Source organism: Nanorana parkeri, unplaced genomic scaffold (assembly GCF_000935625.1).
Source record: "Nanorana parkeri isolate BGI_ZX_2015 unplaced genomic scaffold, ASM93562v1 scaffold94, whole genome shotgun sequence".
Lineage (NCBI taxonomy): Eukaryota > Metazoa > Chordata > Amphibia > Anura > Dicroglossidae > Nanorana > Nanorana parkeri.
In genome coordinates, this window is record NW_017306362.1 from 2,331,219 (window position 1) to 2,353,871 (window position 22,653).

The 22,653-nt window shown below is 45.1% G+C and overlaps 1 protein-coding gene across 1 annotated transcript in view; it reads right to left on the minus strand.

Moving 5' to 3' along the window:
• The window catches only part of LOC108783958 (coiled-coil domain-containing protein 50-like), an 82,818-nt gene extending 63,942 nt beyond the window's left edge, over positions 1-18,876 (minus strand). The window contains exons 1-2 of the mRNA XM_018552678.1: positions 18,666-18,876; positions 1,390-1,512 (exon numbers count right to left, since the gene is read on the minus strand). Of these exons, the coding sequence (XP_018408180.1) occupies positions 1,390-1,438 (49 nt within the window). The 5' untranslated portion in view covers positions 1,439-1,512; positions 18,666-18,876. The remainder of the gene's footprint in view (positions 1-1,389; positions 1,513-18,665) is intronic.
• Positions 18,877-22,653: the final 3,777 nt, after the last annotated feature.

The window sequence follows — 22,653 nt, forward strand, 5'->3', positions numbered from 1 at the left end:
GCTTGTTGTGGGGGGGGGGGGAAATAAAACTGAATTTACACACCCGGGGATGTGGTCACTGCGCAGGAAGCGATAGAGTGAGCTCTATATATCGCTTCTTCTCCTCTCTCTATAATCAGGGAGCAATTACCGGGATTGGTGGGGACAAGTGCAGGCAGCAGAGCAGCACCAACCAGACAATCATCACAGGGAACAGCTCGGCAGAGTTAGGAGGCAGCTTCTCAAGGCAGAGTTGTCCTCTGTTAAGTGCCTGTAGAGACACTTTTTAGGGTCCATTCACACCGGTTCTGTTGCCTTGCCATCAGTTGCCCCGACTTGAAACCCCTTGCCTCGACTTGCAACCCCTTGCCTCGACTTGCAATGTTTTTCAATGGATGCTAACAGAAGGGCGCTAAAAAAAAATGAATGGGTGTGAATGGGGCTAGTTCACACCGCTCCGTTCCGTTGCACTGAAAAAAGTAGAACATGCATTACTTTTTTTCAGCGCAAAATAACGCAACAGATGCAGTATCAACGAGCATCCGATAAAAAACGGATCACAACACAATGGATCCAGAAGGAAATTGGAAGGATTCAATTGCAAAGCAAGTCCCTCCACTGACTTACGATTTTGGTGTGAATGTGCCCATAGAGAGTCAGCCTGATGTGCAGATGTGCGTCTGGTCAGACTAGGCCGAGACATCTGCGGCTAATATCTGTGCTACATTGTAATACAGATATTGGTTTACAGGGTGCAAACACTGTGCCATTCCTGCAACAAATCTCAGTTTGCACTTTCCCAGTTCCTGGTGCACACGTTGCAAATCCTCTTCAACATTGGCACACTAAGTTGTTTCTTTGATGAAGGTACATGTGTGATGCACAATTGACAATTAGCTTTTTGCGACCGCTGTGTAATCAAATGCTGCGAGACAATTCTGAGGTCAGGCAGTGAACAAGCCAGGAAATGTCAGTCTCGTTTAAAAGCAATAACATCATTACAGTACGGCTGACACATTTGTATTGGTTGAAAAGAAAACATGAAGCAGCAATGCCCCTTTAGGGCTAATAAATATGCCACAGGGTAGTTGGCAGGTCCTCTTTTGGTTATAGACAATCACGTGTACACAATGAGATTTCTTTGTTCATCATTACATATACTTTTGTAAAGATGGACATAGACATTAGATGATAGTTTCTTGACACCACCAGCCAAGGCTTGTTGGGGTCAATTCGGACCAACCAGAAGGGAGCTCTTGTTCAGTCCCAGTTGCTTTCCCAGAATAAGCCGCAACCTCTCCGTAGTCGGCATATATAGCAAAGGACAGCTGCACCGTGTCCGTATATCAAACTGGCCTCTAAAGTCTACAGGGGCCTTGAAGGCTCCAGAATCCAGACTCAGTCACTAACCTTCATTGACCCGCGGCAGATTCGACTGATCGATTGGAATGTGGGTCATGTTGGGGACCTTCTGCTTAATCCTGGTTAGAATCCAGTTTTTCGGTCCACATTAACGAAACATGAAAAAGGGAGCTGGAAAGGAGAACAGACGGGGACTTTATAAGTCATACAAGAACTTTACTCACAAGAACAGCAAAGTATATAAGCTTCTTTCCTGACAACATGCTTTTCTACTCTGGCCACAGACTTATCCGCTCCTCCGTGGAATGTTGTTTGTCAAAAAAAACACACTGGGTTTAATAGTAAACTTATTCCTGCTGTCTGTCCAATCAATCTAACTCATATCTGTTTTATCTATTCTATCTTATCTATCTACTTTATGACCATCTGTCCATATGTATCCACCCAAGTCTAATGTGCAGTATCTATCTATTTATTTATTACAGGTATTTATATAGCGCCAACAATTTACACAACGCTTTACATAGTGCACATTCACATCAGTCCCTGCCCTCAAGGAGATTACAATCTAAGATCCCAATCTCAAATGCATATACAATATAGGGAAGACATTACAATCACAATACAAATCAAGACAAGATGGTAAGGAGGGCCCTGCCCCTGAGGGCTTACAATCTAAAAGGGAGGGGGAAGTGATACATGAGGAGGGAGCTGTGTGGAGATGAGTTGTTTGAGAACGTGATGGTTGAGCGGTTAGGTTGAGGTGGGATAGGCTTCCCTGAAGAGATGAGTCATTAGGGAATGTCTAAAGGCAGTCAAGGTGGGCGACAGGTTGGGGTAAAGAATTCCAGAGGATGGGAGAGACTCGAGAAGTCCTGGAGGTGAGCATGGGAGGAGTTGACAAGGAAGCTGGAAAGCAGGAGGTCTTGGGATGAGCGGAGCCGACAGGTAGGGTGATACTTTGAGACCAGGTTTGAGATATAGCCGGGGGCCGAGTTGTGGACGGCTTTGTAACCGATTATTAATATTTTTAATTTTATCCTTTGTGCGAGTGGAAGCCAGGGATTGACAGAGGGAGGTTGCAGACACTGAGCGGTTGGTTTGGTGGATGAGTCTAGCAGCTGCATTCATGATAGACTGAAGGGGGGATAGCCTGTGTAGCGGAAGGCCAATGAGGAGGGAGTTGCAATAGTCAAGACGAGAGATAGCAAGCGAGTGGATGAGTAATTTTGCGGTTTCTTTGGTGAGGAAGGGGCGTATTTTGGAGATGTTACGAAGGTGAAGGCGGCAGGATTTGGATAGTGATTGGATGTGGGGAAGAAAGGTGAGGTCCGAGTCAAGGATGACACCTAGGACCTTGGCATGGGAGGACGGGTGGATAGTTGTGTTAACAATCTCAAGGGAAAAGTTGGGGGAAGGTGCACGGGCAGGAGGAAATATCAAGAGCTCAGTTTTTGAAAGATTGAGTGTTAAGAAGTGTTGCGACATCCAGATGGATATGTTGATAGTAGATTAACCTACCAGCATGTCTTTGGAGTGTGGGAGGAAACCCACCCAAGCACAGGGAGAACATGCAAACTCCTTGCAATTAGTGACCTGGCCAGAATTTGAACCAGAGACCCCCAGTGCTTCAAGGCAGAAGTGCTAACCACTACGCCACCGTGCACCGTATCTATCCGTCTCTAATGTGCATTATCTATCAAAAAAAGTCCGGCCTATCAGTCTTATCCATCCATTTATCCACATATAAAATTCCTTTAGCATAAATCAAGCATAGTATGAGGTCACATCCTGTGCCCCCTACCTATGCCCACTATTGACACAGGAGTGATTGCACCCCCAGGAAGTGGGTGAGGTTGGCTCATTTACAGCCCTGAGCATACACATCATAGAACAGACAATGCATATAGTATAGAAAATACATAACACACACATACACACACACACACACTACCTATAGCGCCCAAGTAAGAAGATGCCAGGCCCGGAAAAAGATCAGGAAAAGATAGTGGCAGCAGCAGATGAATGAGGGAAAGCACAGACAGAGCAATGTTGGAGTAGGGCATACTAGGAGGTAAGTGCGCCATAGTTTGTGAATATGCGGTGTATACATGCACATCTTGGCAACAGCTCCGAGAACCAGCAGGGCATTTAGTTCCATTTTAAAAAAAAGTTATTTGATTCAAAACAGAAGTTACAAACGTGATCTGCTGCTTGTTACAGTGAGGTAATTGTACTCTTCATCATCAGGAAAAGGAGAGGGGATTGGACAATGATATAAACAAACTACAATCTGCCTAAACATTCCATATACACATCAGATCTCTGCCTTACATCAAGAAGAGGGATCGCCAATGTGACAGCTCTAAACCACCCACCAGTCCGCACCCTGTTTAACTGAAGCAACTCAAATGCCAATTAACAGAACTTTAAATTGCTAACCCAACTTTTAAGCTGGCCATACACTGCTCAAATTTTGGGCGAGTCCTTCTGACGCGGCCAAAATTCAAGAAGCTCCTCCAGTCAATTTCACAAATTGAGTTTTGTCGAGGGAGCCAGTCCAAAAATTCTCAGTGCTGCCAAAGTACTGAACGGTGCTGAACGAGAAATCGTATGGTGTATGGCCAGCTTAAGTATTGTGTTTATTCCACTACCACCCCTGGACAAAACCCTTTCAGTGCATGAAGGGCCCTTACCCCATCGGGGGCAATGTAAAATGGTCAACTAATTCAGGGCTGGACAATTCCCAATCGACTGGCAACTACTGCAACTGCAAAAAAAAACAAAAACCTCCCCATTGCCCGGGTCACTGAGAGTTGTTGCCGGTGAAGATGCAAGCGCTAAAATGCCAGGGCCGTCAGTGGCACTCTCCCTTCTACTGGCCAACATCGCACAAAGATGTGGTAGGAGAGTGGCCATTTTGATTCACGCTTTGTTATGGTTTGTGTTTAGCAGAAAGTGGCCAGTGCATAGCCGTGCTGAGTGACATGGGGGCCCCTGGGGGCGCTGCTGACAGGTGAGGGATCCGGGGTGGATGTCATGGTGGGGGTAGCTACATGGCAAGGGGACCCTGGCACTTCCCATTAGGAGTCAGGAGAATGTTAAACACACTGCACAAGGGTCAGGAGAGTGTAATGCACAGAGTTTAGGGATCATGGGTACATAGCACACAGTGTGAAGGGGCCAGGAAAGTGTTATGCACAGAATGGATTGGTCAGGATAGTGTAATGCACAGAGTGCAGGGGTCAGAAGTGTGTAGCAAACAGAGCACAGAGGTCAGGAGAGTGTAATGCACAGAGTGCAAAGAACAGGAGAGTGTAATGTGTAATTTAGGATAAAAAAATGTAATGCAAAAGATGCGGGACACGTGCTCTGGTTGCCCCACGCTAGCTATGTCCGTGCTGCCAGATCATATTTAGACACCCCGCTCAACTGCTGTAACATGAAAGTGGATGAAAATATAGACTGTTGGTCTGTAATGTCTTCCTTGTACTGTAAAGTGCTGCACAAACTGTTGGCACAATTTAAATCCTGTATAATAATAATAATAATAATAATAATAATAATGATAGTGATGTATAAATACACATCTACTTCAGTGCTACTTGAAAAAATCCCTTTTATGTAGTGAGTGCTGCCTTCTGTTTGCCCATCACTGCCACCAACTTCCTGGATTCCCATTGTGCTTTGTGTCTCCTTCCCTGCTGCTTGATGTGATGCAATCTCCATTTCTCAAAGACTACATATCCCATCATGCATTGCTGCCAGCAATGATGATGTTGCATTGTTTCAAATTGAGTTGTAGTTCAGAAGACAGGCTCTGCGAGAGTGGTGGCTCAAGCAAGTGCATATTCACAGGGCTGAATTACATTTGGTCAGTGCATTGAGGAAATCCATCATATGGGCATCTTCAGTAAGTAAGTGAATAAACTTCTAGATGGATATGGGTTTTAGGAGTGGGAAAGAGCTTATGGAAATTCAATATAGAAAAGAAAGAAAAAAGGAAAAAGAAACTTATATAAGAGGAAGTAATGTACAATGGTGCACTGTGGGCTTTCTCTTTGCTAATTTCTCTTTAAAAGTCTCCTTCATCTGCTATTAATAAAGACATACTCAGTGCTGCTCGTCGGTGGTGCCAGACTGATCCGGCTCTGCAGAACTCCCTCAAACTTTCCTTGGGTGACACTTTGGTAATACAGCGCAGGGAGCGGTCGTCCAGGAACGATCGAGTACTTACAAAAGCCAGAAAACAAATACGTCTTAAAAAATGACAGCCGGGGTGAATTTTCTAACCCTTTCCATAGTTTTCCCTTGAAAGACAACCTGTCGCCTTAAAGTGAACCTGTCATATACATGAGCATATGATGACGAAGGGAAGTGAACCTGTCATATACATAAAGCACATGATGAAGGGAAGTGAACCTGCCATATACAGGTGAAACTCGAATAATTAGAATATCGTGCAAAGTTCATTTATTTCACTGATGCAACTTAAAAAGGTGAAACTAATATATGAGATAGACTCATTACATGCAAAGCAAGATAATTCAAGCCGTGATTTGTCATAATTGTGATGATTATGGCTTACAGCTCATGAAAACCCCAAGAACCCCAAATCCACAACCTCAAAAAAGTAGATTATTACATGCAATCAATAAAACAAGGATTGTACATAGAACAATATCGGACCTCTGAAAAGTACAAGCATGCATATGTACTCAGTACTTGGTTTGGGCCCCTTTTGCAGCACTTACTGCAATTACTTTTGCACGATATTCTAATTATTCGAGTTTCACCTGTACATGAGCATATGATGAAGACGGGAAGTGAACCCGTCATATACATGAGCATATGATGAAGATGGGAAGTGATCCAGTCATATACATGAGCATATGATGAAGACGGGAAGTGAACCCTTCATATACATGAGCACATGATGAAGAAGGGAAGTGATCCCGTCATATACATGAGCACATGATGAAGAAGGGAAGTGATCCCGTCATATACATGAGCACATGATGAAGACGGGAAGTGAACCCGTCATATACATGAGCATATGATGAAGAAGGGAAGTGATCCCGTCATATACATGAGCATATGATGAAGACAGGAAGTGAACCCATGATATACATGAGCACATGATAAAGAAGTGAAGTGAACCTGTCATATACATGAGCACATGATGAAGACGGGAAGTGAACCCGTCATATACATGAGCATATGATAAAGAAGGGAAATTATCCCGTCATATACATGAGCATATGATGAAGAAGGGAAATGATCCCGTCATATACATGAGCATATGATGAAGACGGGAAGTGAACCCATCATATACATGAGCACATGATAAAGAAGTGAAGTGAACCTGTCATATACATGAGCACATGATGAAAAAAATGAAGTGAACCCGTCATATGCATGAGCATAAGATGAAGAAGGGAAGTGAACCTGTCATATACATGAGCATAAGATGAAGCAATTCAATTTCTTCACGCAAATCAAATAAATACAAATCCTAACACAGCACTGTCCTGTCCTGTAGGGAAGTATACCTGTTTTTGTGTTGCATTTACACAACACATACAGGTCTTGTCCCCAGGTGTCCTTCCCCCAGCCTGACAGGTCTTGTCCCCCCAGGTGTCCTTCCCCCAGCCCGACTGGTCAGTGAAACAAGAAGAAGAAGCACACTGATGAGCTCATCACCCTGCTCTCTCTCCTCCTATCAACAAGCAATCACATTCAGGTATGGTAAGGATATCGATGGGCAAAAACGAAAACTCAAATATGTATTCCGATACTGAATTTTCCCATACCCTACGCCTAGAGACCAAATCCATCTAGAAGTTTGTAAACTTACTGGAGATACCCATAGGATGTACTTCCTCAATGCACTGACACAATTTCACTCAGCCCTGTGAATATGCCAACTCTATCAGAGCCTGCCTTCTGAATAAAACTCAACATCTGAACAATGTGACATCATCACTGCTTGTTGGAAGCACACGGTCATGGACCGAGAGCCGACAGTGTCAGGAGAGAGGAGGAGACCCGGTGACATACCTCATCCTGCCAGGTGAACGTCCCCCTCCTCTCTTTGGTGGCGTCCATCACCAAGATGGCTGCTGGCAGGCGTGAATCAGATGGCTGCGCAAGCACGATGACGACACGGCGGGGTGACACCCGGCCTCGGGACGCCCCTGATAAGGTGTAATACTTACCTTATTCCTCGCTCTGGTGGGCTTCCTCCATGTTTGTCACCGGCCCCCTGAAGCCTCTTCTACAAAGCTCACCATACACACGTTACAATCTGAAACCTTTAGTATATATTCCTATTAAAATTTGGATGTTATAACAGGATAGGATATGCTGGGACTTTACAACTCCTTCAAACTGCTGGCATTTAAAAAGATGATGGATGATGAATGATGAATGATGAATGATGAAGGAAGAGCTGTATTAATTTGCGTCTTTTATATCAGCAGCTTTAAGGTCGGTCGCAGACTTTATAAAGAGCAACAATTACTCTACAAAGTGTTCAAACAAGAAATATTCCGGGTTTTGAAAGTGAACAAACTGCAAACGGCTCCAAACTGTTAAAACTCTGTTGAATAGCGACAGCTTTTAACATCGTAACCTTTTTACGAAGTGTTATTCTATGTGCAAAGCTTCTGGAAAACTTCCTGGAACTTTTACACTTTCTATGGAAATTCCGAGCTGCTCCAAAACAGCACTGCGCGGTACAAGGGAAAAATCGTAATCTCAGTTTTGGCAAACGTTATACGGAGGGAAAAGCTTAATTTAAGGATCACTAGCAGATTAAAGCGGAAGTCATTTATAAAGGAGGGAGACGCTTTAACCTTTCACACCTGCTTTAGATATTGGTCACATTTTGCTAGGGATGCACTGATACTGATGTTAGTGGCCGGCAGGTATCAGAATACTGCAGCGCGTGCGCGATGACGTCATCGCGCGCGGTGACGTCTCGGCGGGGTGACACTCGGTTACCGCTGCGGGTTTCACCCAGCCTCGGGACGCCCTTGATACTAGTATCCGTACCAGTGCCAAAAGTATTTGGGTAAATTGCTCCAATACCTTCCCCGTTACTGGGACTTCCGGTCAGAGGAAGATTTCCTCTGACCCAGAATACTGCAAGGGAACATGGAGCCAGCTTCCCGGGCAATCATGAAGGCGGGCAGCGAGTAATGTCCCACCTCCCGGCTTCCTGGCCAATCAGCATCGATCCAGCAGAACACCCAGCTCGATGCTGATTGACTGGGAAGACGCTGGCTTCCCCAGCCATATCGGGAAGCCAATAGGCGGGTCATTACTCGCCATTGCCCGGGAAGCGGGCTCCATGCTGATTAGCTGGGAAGCCGGTTTCCCAGCCAATCAGCATCAAGCTGGCCAAACATGGAGCCGGCTTCCCGGGAAATCAGGAAGGCGGGCGGCGTGTCATTACCTGATGGCTGGCTTTCTGATTGCCCGGGAAGCCGGCTGCATGCCAGCGGAAGCACCTGTATCAGTACACGGTATCGGCGAGTACCGACGGCAAAATAACACCTATTCAATACTGAAAAAACGGTATCGGCATTCCTACATTTTGCAATACATGGCTTACTTCTTTTGAGAGTTAAAGCAGAGACCCAGGATAAGCAAATATTGTCCTCATAGAAGAGTCATGTGTATTCTTCTTGAATCTTGGTGAGCTTTGTGTATTTCTTCCAGATCAGTGCAGTGATCCAGTGAGACACTTGGAGCTTCCGGTAATAAAGACCAATCACTGCTGCTCTCTCTACTTGTGCAGGGTGACAGGTCTGGTCTCCACGCCCTCCTGCAGTTTTCTGCAGGCAGCTTGTAGTGGGTGGGACCTGATATGCCCCTCCCACAGCAGTGGAAGTTGGAATTCCGCTGTTCTATAAAAAATCAGAAATGCTCAAACAGTATTCCAATCTAGGGTCGCCCACCATCGCACACAGTTTCAATTTTCAGGCACTAAAGCAGGGGTGGGCAAATTCCAGCTCGCCAGGTTTGGTGGACTACAATTTCAAATCCCATCATGCATCTGTCTGTGGGAATCATGTCTGAGAATCTTGCAATGCCTCATGGGATTTGTAGTTCCACAACAGCTAAAGGGCCAGAGAATGCCCACCCATGCACTAAAGGAAAGTGATGTGGAAAGGTAGGTAGGTTTTTATTCATTTGAATATGTTTTAATTTTGCTAACTTCACTTAATTGTTATCACAAGGGAAAAAACAAGCCCCCCATGTGATAGCAGGATAGGGTAGGTGATAGGTACTCTTTATGGAGACCTTAGACTTCAAAATGTTTCCCCTGCTCTCTGCTACAGCCGATCAAGCACCTACTGTGCTTAATCCACTGCTTTTCTGATGAAATTTTCTCAGCCCTGAACCCAGAAATGCTGAGCTAATCATTTCCAGGATCACACACTGGAGAGGACATCCGGGAGAGAATTGTTTTTTCCCCAGAGTTCTTCTTTATTACATCATTAACCACTTCAGCATTTTGGACGTATGCCCTACGCCCTGGTCTGAAGAGGTTAAAACAAGCCCAGGGCTTCAGCAGTAACCCGTGAGCTTGTTCCTGTATAGAGTCGCCATCTTTTGTCTATTGAGTAGAAGTGATCTGAATGGCTGCGGAGCCACCCTATAAGTTTCATGGGACTCATGGAGTGCTGTTCCTTCCTGCTCCATGGTTCCCAGGCTCACCTGCTCTTGGGAGCCCAGGACCAGAACAGAGAGTGTCAGGATGGCGAGCAGGAGGGTATCAGGGACAATTCGCTCCCTGATGTCCTCTCCAGTGCGCCTAAATGATTACAGAGCTGCAATAATAATTTGGGTCTTCTGTCTGCCTAGAATTCAGCTTCAAGTAGTGTTCATCCAACACAAGGTGCTGCTGGCACAGCAACAGGTACCCTGCAAGCATAAATATTCAATCTAAAAATAGATATTCAACTTTAAAAAGTAAAAATGATGGCGTTGGTTTAATGATGGATGGCGTTGGTTTAGTGATGAGTAGAGCGATTGTTTGGTTTGGTCACAGCCTATGACCTTCTCCCTTGATGTCTCAGAAATCTATTTACTATATGACAAACAAAGCATTAGCAGCTGGGATTATCCTCTGTCATGGGTGAGGCTTAAATGTCAAACCCTAAAACAAGGCTAACCACCAAGCAATGCAAAAGAAACAAAAAAAAAAAAACACCCAGGCTTCTCGCACGAGGGAATTAAGGTGCTTATCCCATTTAAGGTCAACACCCTGCAGCCACAATCCGCAGGAAGACGTTCTACAACATACACTCTTCACCCACCACGCCTACCTATAGATGAAGCCAAAGTACGCTCCTTAAGGGCCCGTACACACGACCATCAGCTTGTATAAGTGCAGGCATTTGCTAAGCTTTAAGCCCGTTGATGGAGCTTTCTTGAAAGCTTAAGGGAGCCCTTGACCTCCAGTATGGGGACGTTAAAGTGGAACTCTGGGGGCTGTTTGCTTTTCTTTCTATGGCTTGCTCCCATTCCCCCTTTGGGTAATCAAAGGGGCTCCAACTGTGTACTGCACATTATTATTATTATACAGAATTTATATAGCGCCAACAGTTTGCGCAGTGCTTCACAATATAAGGAAGACATTACAATTACAATACAATTCAAGACAAGATGGTAAGGAGGGCCCTGCCCCTGAGGGCTTGCAATCTAAAAGGGAGGGGCAACTGATACATGAGGAGGTAGCTGTGTGCGGATGAATTGATTGAGAACGTGATGGTTCATTGGTTAGGTTGAGGTGGGATAGGCTTCCCTGAAGATATGAGTCTTTAGGGATCACTTAAAAGGCAGTCAGAAAGGGAGATAGACGAACAGGCTGGGGTAAACAGTTCCAGAGGATGGGAGAGACTCTAGAGAAGTCTTGGAGGCGAGCATGGGAGGAGTTGAGGAGGGAGCTGGCAAACAAAAGGTCTTTGGAAGAGCGGAGGGGATGGTTAGGGTGATATTTTGGGACAAGGTTTGAGATATATCTGGGGCAGAGTTGTGGATAGCTTTGCAAGTAATTGTTAATATTTTGAATTGTATCCTTTGGGCGAGTGGAAGCCAGTGCAGGGATTGGCAGAGGGGGGTTGCAGACACTGAGCGGTTGTTAGGTTGAGGAGTCTAGCAGCTGCATTCATGATAGACTGAAGGGGGGATAGCACATCCCCCTCTGCCGTTAGTCAGCACCCACTTTCAGGCTGAATAATGGTCAGCATCATTCAACCACTTCCTGAGAGCCCAGGCTGTCATGGACACACCCCCTGGGCTCATAGTACAATACCGCACTGCTGCAATAAGGACCGCGGCCTGAAGGCGGTCCAGCTTGATCAAATACTTACCTTCCTCTTTGTTCCAGCAGTCTTCACTCCCTACAATACCTACCTCCTCTCTGACACTGCCCCTCTCAGATTCACCTGCTCTGTGGTCCAGAGCTGGAACTCGTCAAGAGTTGAATGACACCTAGGGGTCGACTGATAAACAATTCTGACAGTCATTCACTCTGCGAATCTCTTGAAATGTTCATTCTGTGCTAACGGAGGTGAAATTGAACATCCTTTCTTTTCAATTCACATGTAAAATGATGGTTAGTAGATGGAGCTGAGGAGCACAGGAATAAAATGCCTATTTCTTATGTTCTTCAGCTACACCTATTGGCCATGATGCTGTATTTCTCAAATATTAGAGATTCGACATGAAAAGAAAAAATATACTAAGAACAGTCATCATTTGCCTCTATTCACAAAGAACGAACGGTCACAGAGGTTCGCAGGGTAAATGGTTTTGCAAATTATTTCTAAAAAGACCCCTAGAGTTATTAAGACCACTTCCTGTGCATGCATGGCATTTTGAAACCCACTGCCTCTGAGGAAGAGGTCACCCCACTGCACCCAAAGTACAATGATGTACTTGCGTCACAAGAGGTGCCCCACATGGCCAGAACGCACACCTAAAGTCAGTCGTATTATACCGCTATGTCTGGGAGACCAACTCTTACACTTCCAGGAGCCTTCATCATTATATTTTTGTGGCTCTTTTCCCCATTTGTAATCTGTAGACCACAAATCTACCCTTCCTCCGCAAAACAATTATTCAAGAGACCAATCTATTTAGATCACGACCCTGAGATGAGCAAACAAAGGTAGATCTGTCCTTCTCGCCATCTGCCGTTATATATGCCTGCTGTAAAATCTATAACGCTTCTTCCTCCTTATCTCTTGGGAAACAGGAACACTTCAATGCAAACATTCCTCTTATATGAGTTCACTTTGGTTGAGTGTCTTAGGAATCCTTTGGAAAACAGGCCAGTTCTCTTAAAGTTATGGAGCTATCCAAAAATAAACTGATGGAAGAGAAATCGCCCAGTAAGGTTTCTTCAGAAACCAACATGTTGGTAAGTGTCTATCTCCTGGTCCTCTGCCGTACTCTTCTTCCTGTACAGTTCTTCCCACCAACCCCATGTCCATACCGTGTCACGTCACCAGGAGTTTGACAAAGCAGAAGTGTAATTTTCTGAAGAAACTTCATCCAGCAATTTCTCCCACATACGTGGGCAGGTGAGGTAAGTAATTACCTTCTTCTGGTTTGGCAAGATTAAGGACCTCCACACTACGGAGGTCCACTGTTGTGTGTTGCGTTAAGAAAGCCTATCGATTATGAACTGGCTGCCGATGCACTGCAACGGGACAACATAAGCGTCGCATGTGAGCTTTCATTGGCCACTAATGCACAGTGTGCTGCAACGCACCACACTGTGGTATCTACATTGCAGTAATTCAACATGCAAGTCTGTATGAGCCTTCAAGGGTCAGTCCACCCAGCTGGTTAGGAGTGCACTTGGTGGCTATGGTTCTTTCTACCTCTAACCATGCTTCTCCGAAAGTGGACAGTCCATGGCAAACTTTTTTGCCAACACAAGTGGCTTTAACCCCAGCTGCCGGCTGGCCTTTTAGGAGGGCTGTGAACACAGAGGCCAGTAGCAAGTGCTCCTGTTAATTATTTACTGTGATTGGCTGCACAGTGATGACTTAATTAGGAGACTGTCCTGGGCTCCTGATTGTTGGAAGCTGACTGTCAGCTGTCGAATCGCTTCAAATAAATTGCCTAAATATGGCCCTAAGTCCCCATTTACTCCTGAGTGTTTTTCCGCACAATTCCTGAAGGGCATCAATGTTCAAAATGAAGAATATCATTATATTCAATGGTGCCCATTTACACTAGTGTCTTGTAGCTCAAAAAGTACATGCACTTTTTTTTTCAGGCAGAATTGCGAGTTTTTGGCTCATGGTAGTGCATGAGAAAAGCCTGGAAAGGGCAAGAAACGTGCTGTTCCCATAATTTCACACCTAACCATTTCCTCCTCCTAGTAACCAATTTTGCTTTGGCTAATTCTAAAAATACTCATGCCTGAAAACCGTGCACACAAACGCTCATTTTCAAGCGTGGAGAGGAAGGAAGTGGGGGGTGCTATAAAAAAAAAAAATAAGGGGGTTATTCACTATTGAGCCAAAGGATACAACCATAGCTTCAGCTGATCCTTCGGCTCTCTTCGGCCACTGGAGCCCTTCGGTTCAGTCGAACTGAAGGGCTGCTGTACAGGCTATTAACAATAGCCTGTACAGCAGCCGAAGACGTCCGAGCTGCTCGGTTGAGCCGAAGGCATGTGCTTCAGCTCGACTGAGTTGAAGTGACAGCCGAAGCGGGGCAAATAGCCTGCCGAAGGCCGGCCTTTTACCCCATAAATGACAGCTAAAGGCAGCCGCACAGAGCCGATGTACGGCTAAAATCAGCAGTACTGACCCGGAGTGACTAGCCGAACCTCGTTTGGCTCTGTTCACTTCGGCTCGGTTATTCACTCGGCTGCCTTCAGCAGCTTTGTGAATGACTCCCGTCAGTGTTACTTTCAGTTCTGGAGTTCACCTTTAGTGAGCCAGAGAAAGCTACCATTCCCTATTTAGCACTCATCAACCACTTTTAACCTCATACCTGCGGTAAGGTCACATGACCCAACAGGAAGAACAACAATCAATTATTTACCAGCAATTCATTATTGTTTGAAACAGAAAAACAGATTAAATTTTAAAAATTAATATCCAGCAGCAAAGAGGATTTTATGTTGCTTCTTAGGAACGGAGCGTCCCATGGTGTACTAAAATAGAAGCTTAAAAGAGATATGCAAACATGGAGTAGTATCAATGGAAAACGTAATTGAAATCGACTTTTTCTACCCCAGAAATAAAAAAAAAAAAGACAGAAGAAGTGGCGTTTGCATGCTCTTGTATCCTTCCCGTCATAGTTTTATTCGAACTTGATGGACCCGTGTCTTTATTCAACCTCAAATACTATGTAACTATTTAAGAAATACAGTCCAATTAAGGTGCATGGGCAGGGCAAGACTGCAGCTTTGCTAAAATGATCTTCACACCTTCAAGGTGTACATTAGCTCCTATGATAAGCTAGTAAGGAGAGTTCTTACAAGCATTGTTGCATATAAAAGGGGTGACGAAATCACCCATGTCATTGAGGCTAGGTTCACACCTAGGCGATTCAGATGCCGAGATGTTGTCGCGTGTTTTCGACCGCGCGACTGTCCCAAAAATAGCTCCTGCACCTTTTCGCGTGACAGGCTATTTCGGTCATGCGACAAACCGCAAAAGGTGTGAGCAGCCTCCATTGACTTCAATGCGAACCGGTGTTTTGCGCAATATCGCGTGACTCAAACCGCACGATAAATTGCCTAGGTGTGCGCTGGCCCTGAAAAGGTGGGGGTAACATCAAAAGAATTGGGGGGATATTCTCAACCTATTTTACTCATTCAGAGAAAAGCAGCAGGCATGCCCCACACCTATCAGTCTATCATGAATGCAGCTGCTAGACTCATCCACCTAACCAACCGCTCAGTGTCTGCATCCCCCCTCTGCCAATCCCTGCACTTCCAATAGCCCAAAGGATAACATTCAAAATATTAACAATCAGTTACAAAGCCATCCACAACTCCACCCCCGGATATATCTCAAACCTGGTCTCAAAGTATCACCCTAACCGTTGGCTCCGATCTTCTCAAGACCTCCTGCTTTCCAGCTCCCTTGTCAACTCCTCCCATGCTCGCCTCCAGGACTTCTCTAGAGTCTCTCTCATCCTCTGGAATTCTTTACCCCAACCTGTCTGTCTGTCGCCCACCTTGACTGCCTTTAGGCGATCCCTAAAGACTCATCTCTTCAGGGGAAACCTATCCCACCTCAACCCAACCACTGAACCATCACGTTCTCAAACAATTCATCCCCACACAGCTCCCTCCTCATGTATCACTTCCCCCCTCCCTTTTAGATTGTAAGCCCTCAGGGGCAGGGCCCTCCTTACCATCTGGTCTTGAATTGTATTGTGATTGTCTATGGACACATGCAGACACAGCGGGATCGGAAGTGCCAGCAAGGACAGAGGAGTCAGCGCTGGATCGGAATGAATTGCTGTGAATGGGACGGTTCACACAAGTGCAATGTGTTGTGATGCTGTGCGTTGAAGAAAAAAAAAAAAGCAGAGCATGCTCCACTTTTTTCAGCGCAATGCAATGCTGCAAAAACGTGTGCCAAAGCAACGCAAAGCATCACAAGCTTTAGAGAAGTATATCCCACTGGACATGTCACTTCACATAAAGCTTGACCCAAAAAAAAAAAGCTTAAAAAAAAATGGCACCACAACAGATGAGGTCACACAGAAATCGGAAAGTACAATTGCAAGGCAATGGACACTCCGCTGCCTTGCAAGTACCTTTCGATTTTGGTGTGAATGGGCCCATAGGCAGTGTCTAAGTGCGGGCACCCAGACCTGCACAAGTGTGCAGGTTCAGGTCGGTGTGTAGCCGCATTCAGCCATGGCCATCCATAGGCAGGTACAGTCGGCTGCACGCAATTACCTCCCGGGAGCAGGAGTCTGCACCGGTGTGCATGCCATACAAACGTGCACACACGTGGGAATGAGCCCGTAATTTGCATCCTTTATATCTGCCTACAGTTACACAACTGCAATACAAATTTGTGTCCCTTTACAACTGACTGGACTTCAGTATTAAAGCACGAGCTCCTTCCTTTTCAAACAGGGCAGCAGGGCGAGCGATCGGTGCAACTGAGTGATGGGTGGAAAAATCTCTTTCATATACAGAGAAAAGAATGCAACCCGATCTGGAATCTGCGGAGGGTCTTTGTACGCTGAAGTGTTACATGGAAGCGACAGCCAAGCATCACAATGGAAGCACGTGATTGGCCGAAGGGGAAGGAGTATGGAGCCAGCGGACAATACAGCGTAGCGTGCAGCCTGACGCATGGAGGGATCCTCACCGAGAACCTGATGTAGCACTTCCCCTAGATGGATACAAGATAGCGAGCTGGAAGGCACCGAAGATGGGAAAGTGGCAACACATTGTTACATTGTCAAAAATACAGGTTATCAAACTACATGTAATCTACACTTTACACCAGATTGTAATTTCCATTTTCAGTTATACATTTCCCAACTTGCTCCCTTTTTGCTATTAAAAATCCTCATTATCGGATAGGAGTAATGTTTATGTTTTTCTCTGAAGATGTAGACCAGAGGTAGGCAAACTCGGGCCTTCCAGCTGCTGTGGCACTACAAGTCCCATGAGGCATTGCAAGACTCTTACAGCCACAGGCATAACTCCCAGAGGCAGATGCATGATGGGATGTGTAGGTTCACCACAGCTGGAAGGCTGGAGTTTGCCTACCCCTGATGTAAACCATATGACTGCACTGTGTGTAGCTTGACAGTACGCCTGGTATCCGTCGCAGAGAACGGGCAATGCTTGGCAGTTACTGGAACAATGCAATGTTTGCCGTGTCTACACAGTTCTCGTATCAGAAGTGTTGCCTGTTAGGGCTCCATCGTGTTAGATAACATATGTGCCTTTTCCTCAAAACGCATGTGTTTTTTGGCACGCTTTTACGGCATTGCATTCAAATAAAAAGCGCAATGCAAGGAACATTCTATGTGCGTTTTATATGCATTTTCTTCCTGCGGGCACATGGGAAATAGGAACACTACTAAAGTCCGGTCCAATCGCTCACCACAAGGGTTCCCCAATGATACACAATAGCTAAAACATGTAAAGGGGGAGGGGGGTTATGAAAACTGGAGCAATCGGGAGAAACACCCGATCCTCGGTCCTGCGGCAGTGACCACTCACTTCTCTCTCCCTTCACTCTGGCTGTGGTATATCCCTCGGCGTCTTGATGTCTAGTAGACCCGTATTAGACATAATGACATCACGGGTCCTTAGAACACCGGAGCCCAGGGCAGAAGAGGTTGCAGAGACCGGTGTAGCAGCCAGGTGGAACCGAGGATCAGGTGAGTATTTCTTCTTTATTTTTGCCCCCTGGTCAAAATGAGCACGTAACCTGCACTGCAAGGGTTAATTTTTCACAACTAGGGGGTCCTGGAGAACGAGGCCCACTTCCTGTTACGGGACCCCAAATATGCAGCAGTGACAGACACTCACTTCCAGAGACTCTCTGCTCTCATCCCAGGCTTCAGAAAAGGAAATTCCACATTCTAATGGGGGAAAGGGCGCCAATAGTAAAAATAGCTGCAAAATGTTACAGCGTGTCACAGACAGAGGGGGTATGAGAAAGAGAGCGAGAGAGAGCACCAGGGGGGAGAGAGTGAGAGAGAGAGTGAGAGTGAGATTTAGATAAATATTTAGATATTCCTGCTATGGAAGTAAATAGATCTGAGGCAGAGAGACAGACAGAAATATGCAATCATAGAATAACAGGCATGACAAAGATACATTGATATTGATGTATAGGCTGATATGTAGATTGATAGATTCATAACACACATAAAATGAAGAGAACATGTAATGATGACAAATATAGAAATACATAGGTAGGCAGAAACAAGTAGCGGACAGAGAGATGCATGTAATCATAGCACACACATAGATGTAATCATAGCACACACATAGATATGGAAATACATGTATGTGATGGACACACAGAGGCATGCAGTCATATAATAGAGATGTGAAGGCGATTGTATTGATAAACACACAGATGGATATATGTATGGACACCCAGATCTATAGACACACAGCCAGATGCAGTGTTGCTGCACCCCGGGCCCCGCTGAGCAGTGGATTGGGGCCCCCGCTCTGCACACATTCTCTCTGCACACTCCATGCAGCTGTGTCCAGGCTTCCCCCCCTGGCCGATCCATGGCTGAGATTGATGGCCGGCCCCGTGCTCCCCTCCATCTATCCCCCTTACCTGCTCAGTGCCGGGCTCCGTCCTCCGGCTCCCCTTCCTCTCCTCCTACACAGCTGATCTGCAACAATGTAGCAAGCTGGAGGGACGGCGGCCGCGGGGGGACATTCCTTCCTGACTCTTCTCCGCAGCCCTGGGAAACAAAAGCAGCTTTATGGCTGCTGCAGATGTGCTGCTTCCAGATGTCAGGAGCTCCTCATCAACTGGCTGCAGTCTGATTGGAATTGATGGTGGAAGGTTACTTTATCCATAATGGAGCTGGGGGGGCTCTGGGATTATTTCCAGATTTTCTCTCTATTATTCATTCATATACAGACAGATTCTGCAGCACTTTATGGAGTATATAGCAAAGCTTGGATTGGTCCCTGGCCTTACAGGAGGCTGCAATCTTACATACATGTACCAATATCATAATTCAGTATACAAATTGTTTCAATTAAACCCATTATGAAGAATAAAGGGCTACAATTTAATTACAATAGAATAACTGAGATCTCATAAAAGCTTTAGAGCCTTTGTAGACGTGTGTTCGCGTCAAACGCGGCCTTTTCTATACCAATGCAGTGCCTCCAAATTTCAAAATTTTGACAAGAAAAGGCCACGTACAGTGCTGGATTTCCCACAATGCCAACCAAGGCCCGGACTCAGGGCAGCAAGGAGTAGAGGGGCACCAGGGGTGTGGAATTCCTATCTCCCAATGCTCGGGCGGGAAGTTTTTTTCTATAACAACAGAGCTAAATGTACAGCGGGGGAGACGCCCCTTGTTTTGTACAAGTGATCTCGGCGACATTGTATGCAGCCTGCAGGTCTGCCATTCTCCATGGGGGGGGGTTTAGTGGGTAGGGGGGGGCGCATTAAGGAACCTGCGTTGCCTGCAATAAATACACCTCAATGGGCACCTGCTGCATCCAAAAAGATTCAACATAAAGCAGGTCATCTACACTACGCTAGGAACAGAGAAAGAGAAGGAGATATTTCACTAAAGGAATACGATTCCTGTGAACACACTGTTTCTTTCTGTTTGATGGGCAATTCGATCTCCAAAAATGTGGTGCTTTGATAGGCACTAAATTTGCCAACCTCTCTATGGGTTGATGGGAAGAGAGCAACATATTTGGAGATAGCAACCCCATATAAGGAGCATATACACATTTTTTGCCAGGTACACTAATGTCCTGATCGTTGTGGTGGACGATAGGATAGAAACATTGGCAACCTCCGGCACTTCAGCTGTGGTGTAAGTACAAATCCCATCATGCCTCTGCCTATGGGAGTCATGCCTGTGGCCTTTAGGGTCTTGCAATGCCTCATGGGATTTGTAGTTTCACCACAGCTGGAGTGCTGAGGTTGCCTACCCCTGGTCTAAATTCACAAATTATATAGATGGTAACCCTTATAATTTGAGTTTTACATTTGGGGAAGATTTCGATCACATAAACATTTTGGATCCAACATTGAAAACGTCAGCAGAAGTGGAAAAAAGTTGAACTATTATGCAGAAAACCAATTTCCCAAAAATTCCATTATTCATGCCAAAAGCTGTCATCCCGGGCGTGTGGTGAGAGCTTCACCAAGGGAACAATTAATTTGTTTATGTAGGAATTGCTTAAACATGGATGAGTTTGAGAGAAGAGCTGGAGACATGAGACGTACAGTAGGTTTCTTAATGGAGACATGAGACATGGGTTGCTTCATGGAGACATGAGACATGGGTTTCTTCATGGAGACATGAGACATGGGTTTCTTCATGGAGACATGAGATATAGGTTTCTTAATGGAGACATGAGACATGGGTTTCTTCATGGAGACATGAGATATAGGTTTCTTAATGGAGACATGAGACACGGGTTTCTTCATGGAGACATGAGACATACAGTAGGTTTCTTAATGGATTGGAGACATGAGACACGGGTTTACTTCATGGAGACATGAGACATGGGTTTCTTTATGGCGACATGAGACATGGGTTGCTTCATGGAGACATGAGACATGGCTTTCTTCATGGAGACATGAGACACCGGTTTCTTCATGGAGACATGAGACATGGGTTTCTTTATGGAGACATGAGACATGGGTTTCTTTATGGAGACATGAGACATGGGTTTCTTTATGGAGACATGAGACATGGGTTGCTTCATGGAGACATGAGATATACAGTAGCTTTTTTCATGGAGACATGAGACATGGGTTTCTTCATGGAGATATGAATCACGGGTTTCTTCATGGAGACACGAGACATAGGTTTCTTCATGGAGATGCAAGACATGGGTCTCTTCATGGAGACATGAAACATGGGTTTCTTCATGGAGGCACGAGACATGGGTTTCTTCATGTAGACACAAGGCATGGGTTTCTTCATAGAGACACGAGACATAGGTTTCTTCATGGAGACACAGGGCATGGGTTTCTTCATGGAGACACAAGGCATGGGTTTCTTTATAGAGACACGAGGCATAGGTTTCTTCATGGAGACCTGAAACATGGGTTTCTTCATGGAGACACGAGACATAGGTTTCTTCATTAAGACATGAAACACGGGTTTCTTCATGGAGACACGAGACATGGGTTTCTTCATAGAGACACGAGACATGGGTTTCTTCATGGAGACACGAGACATAGGTTTCTTCATTAAGACATGAAACACGGGTTTCTTCATGGAGACACGAGACATGGGTTTCTTCATAGAGACACGAGACATGGGTTTCTTCATGGAGACACGAGACATGGGTTTCTTCATGGAGACACGAGACATGGGTTTCTTCAAGGAGACACGAGACATGGGTTTCTTCATGGAAACACGAAACATGGGTTTCTTCATGGATCACGAGACATGGGTTTCTTCATGGAGACATGAGACATGGCTTTCTTCATGGAGACACGAGACACGGGTTTCTTCATTAAGACAAGAGATATAGGTTTCTTCATGGAGACATGAGGCATGGGTTTCTTCATATAGACACGAGGCATGGGTTCGTTCGTTAAGACAAGAGATATAGGTTTCTTCATGGCGACATGAGACATGCTGTAAGTTTCTTCAGAGAGGCCATGATTGGAGGAGTGTAGTGTGGCATATAGATACAGGTGAAACCCGAATAATTAGAATATCGTGCAAAGTTCATTTATTTCACTAATCCAACTTAAAAGGTGAAACTAATATATGAGATAGATTCATTACATGCAAAGCAAGATAGTTCAAGCCGTGATTTGTCATAATTGTGATGATTATGGCTTACAGCTCATGAAAACCCCAAGAACCCCAAATCCACAACCTCAAAAAAGTAGATTATTACATGCAATCTTAGTTCAGCTTTAATATTATTAATAAGGCCATTCAAGGTTGGCCTGGGTCAAGGGAAGGTGATTGGTGGACACGGTTCTTGTCACACCTTAACAATTCCTCTGTGAAAACTGGACATCGAGCACTTTTATAGAAGAACGTACCCTCTTCACCTTCATGGTATGCTAACTGTGCATGGCCACAGATATCATTCACAATGTCATTCCATCCGTGCAGGAAAATCGTTTGAGGACATTATCATCTCAGAGGCATGTACCCCAGATTTCAAATCTATATTGACCATCTTTTTCTTCCTTGAGATATAATCATAACACTTTATTTATTTCAAATGTAACACCTCTGTTGGTGTGTGTATATATATATATATATACACACACATAAACATACAGTATTTATATATTCTTGTCATTTATATGTATTGCAAGCATTATAATTAATTAAAGCTGAACTCCAGATAAAACGACTTTAGTATAAGTGTTCCTGACTTACCTTCTGACTTTCCCCACATAGCCACCCACCTAACTCCATTGATAGTGGCATAGGGCATGCTTAGATCCCTCCCATTAGCCTCCAGAGATCAATGCATTTGTGATAACAATGAGTGATTTGATCGTGGATTGAAAGGCTTCTTTGGGCTGAAGAGAAAGGCAATCTGAACATTTTACATAAGGGGAGAAGATGCTGGCAAAGAAA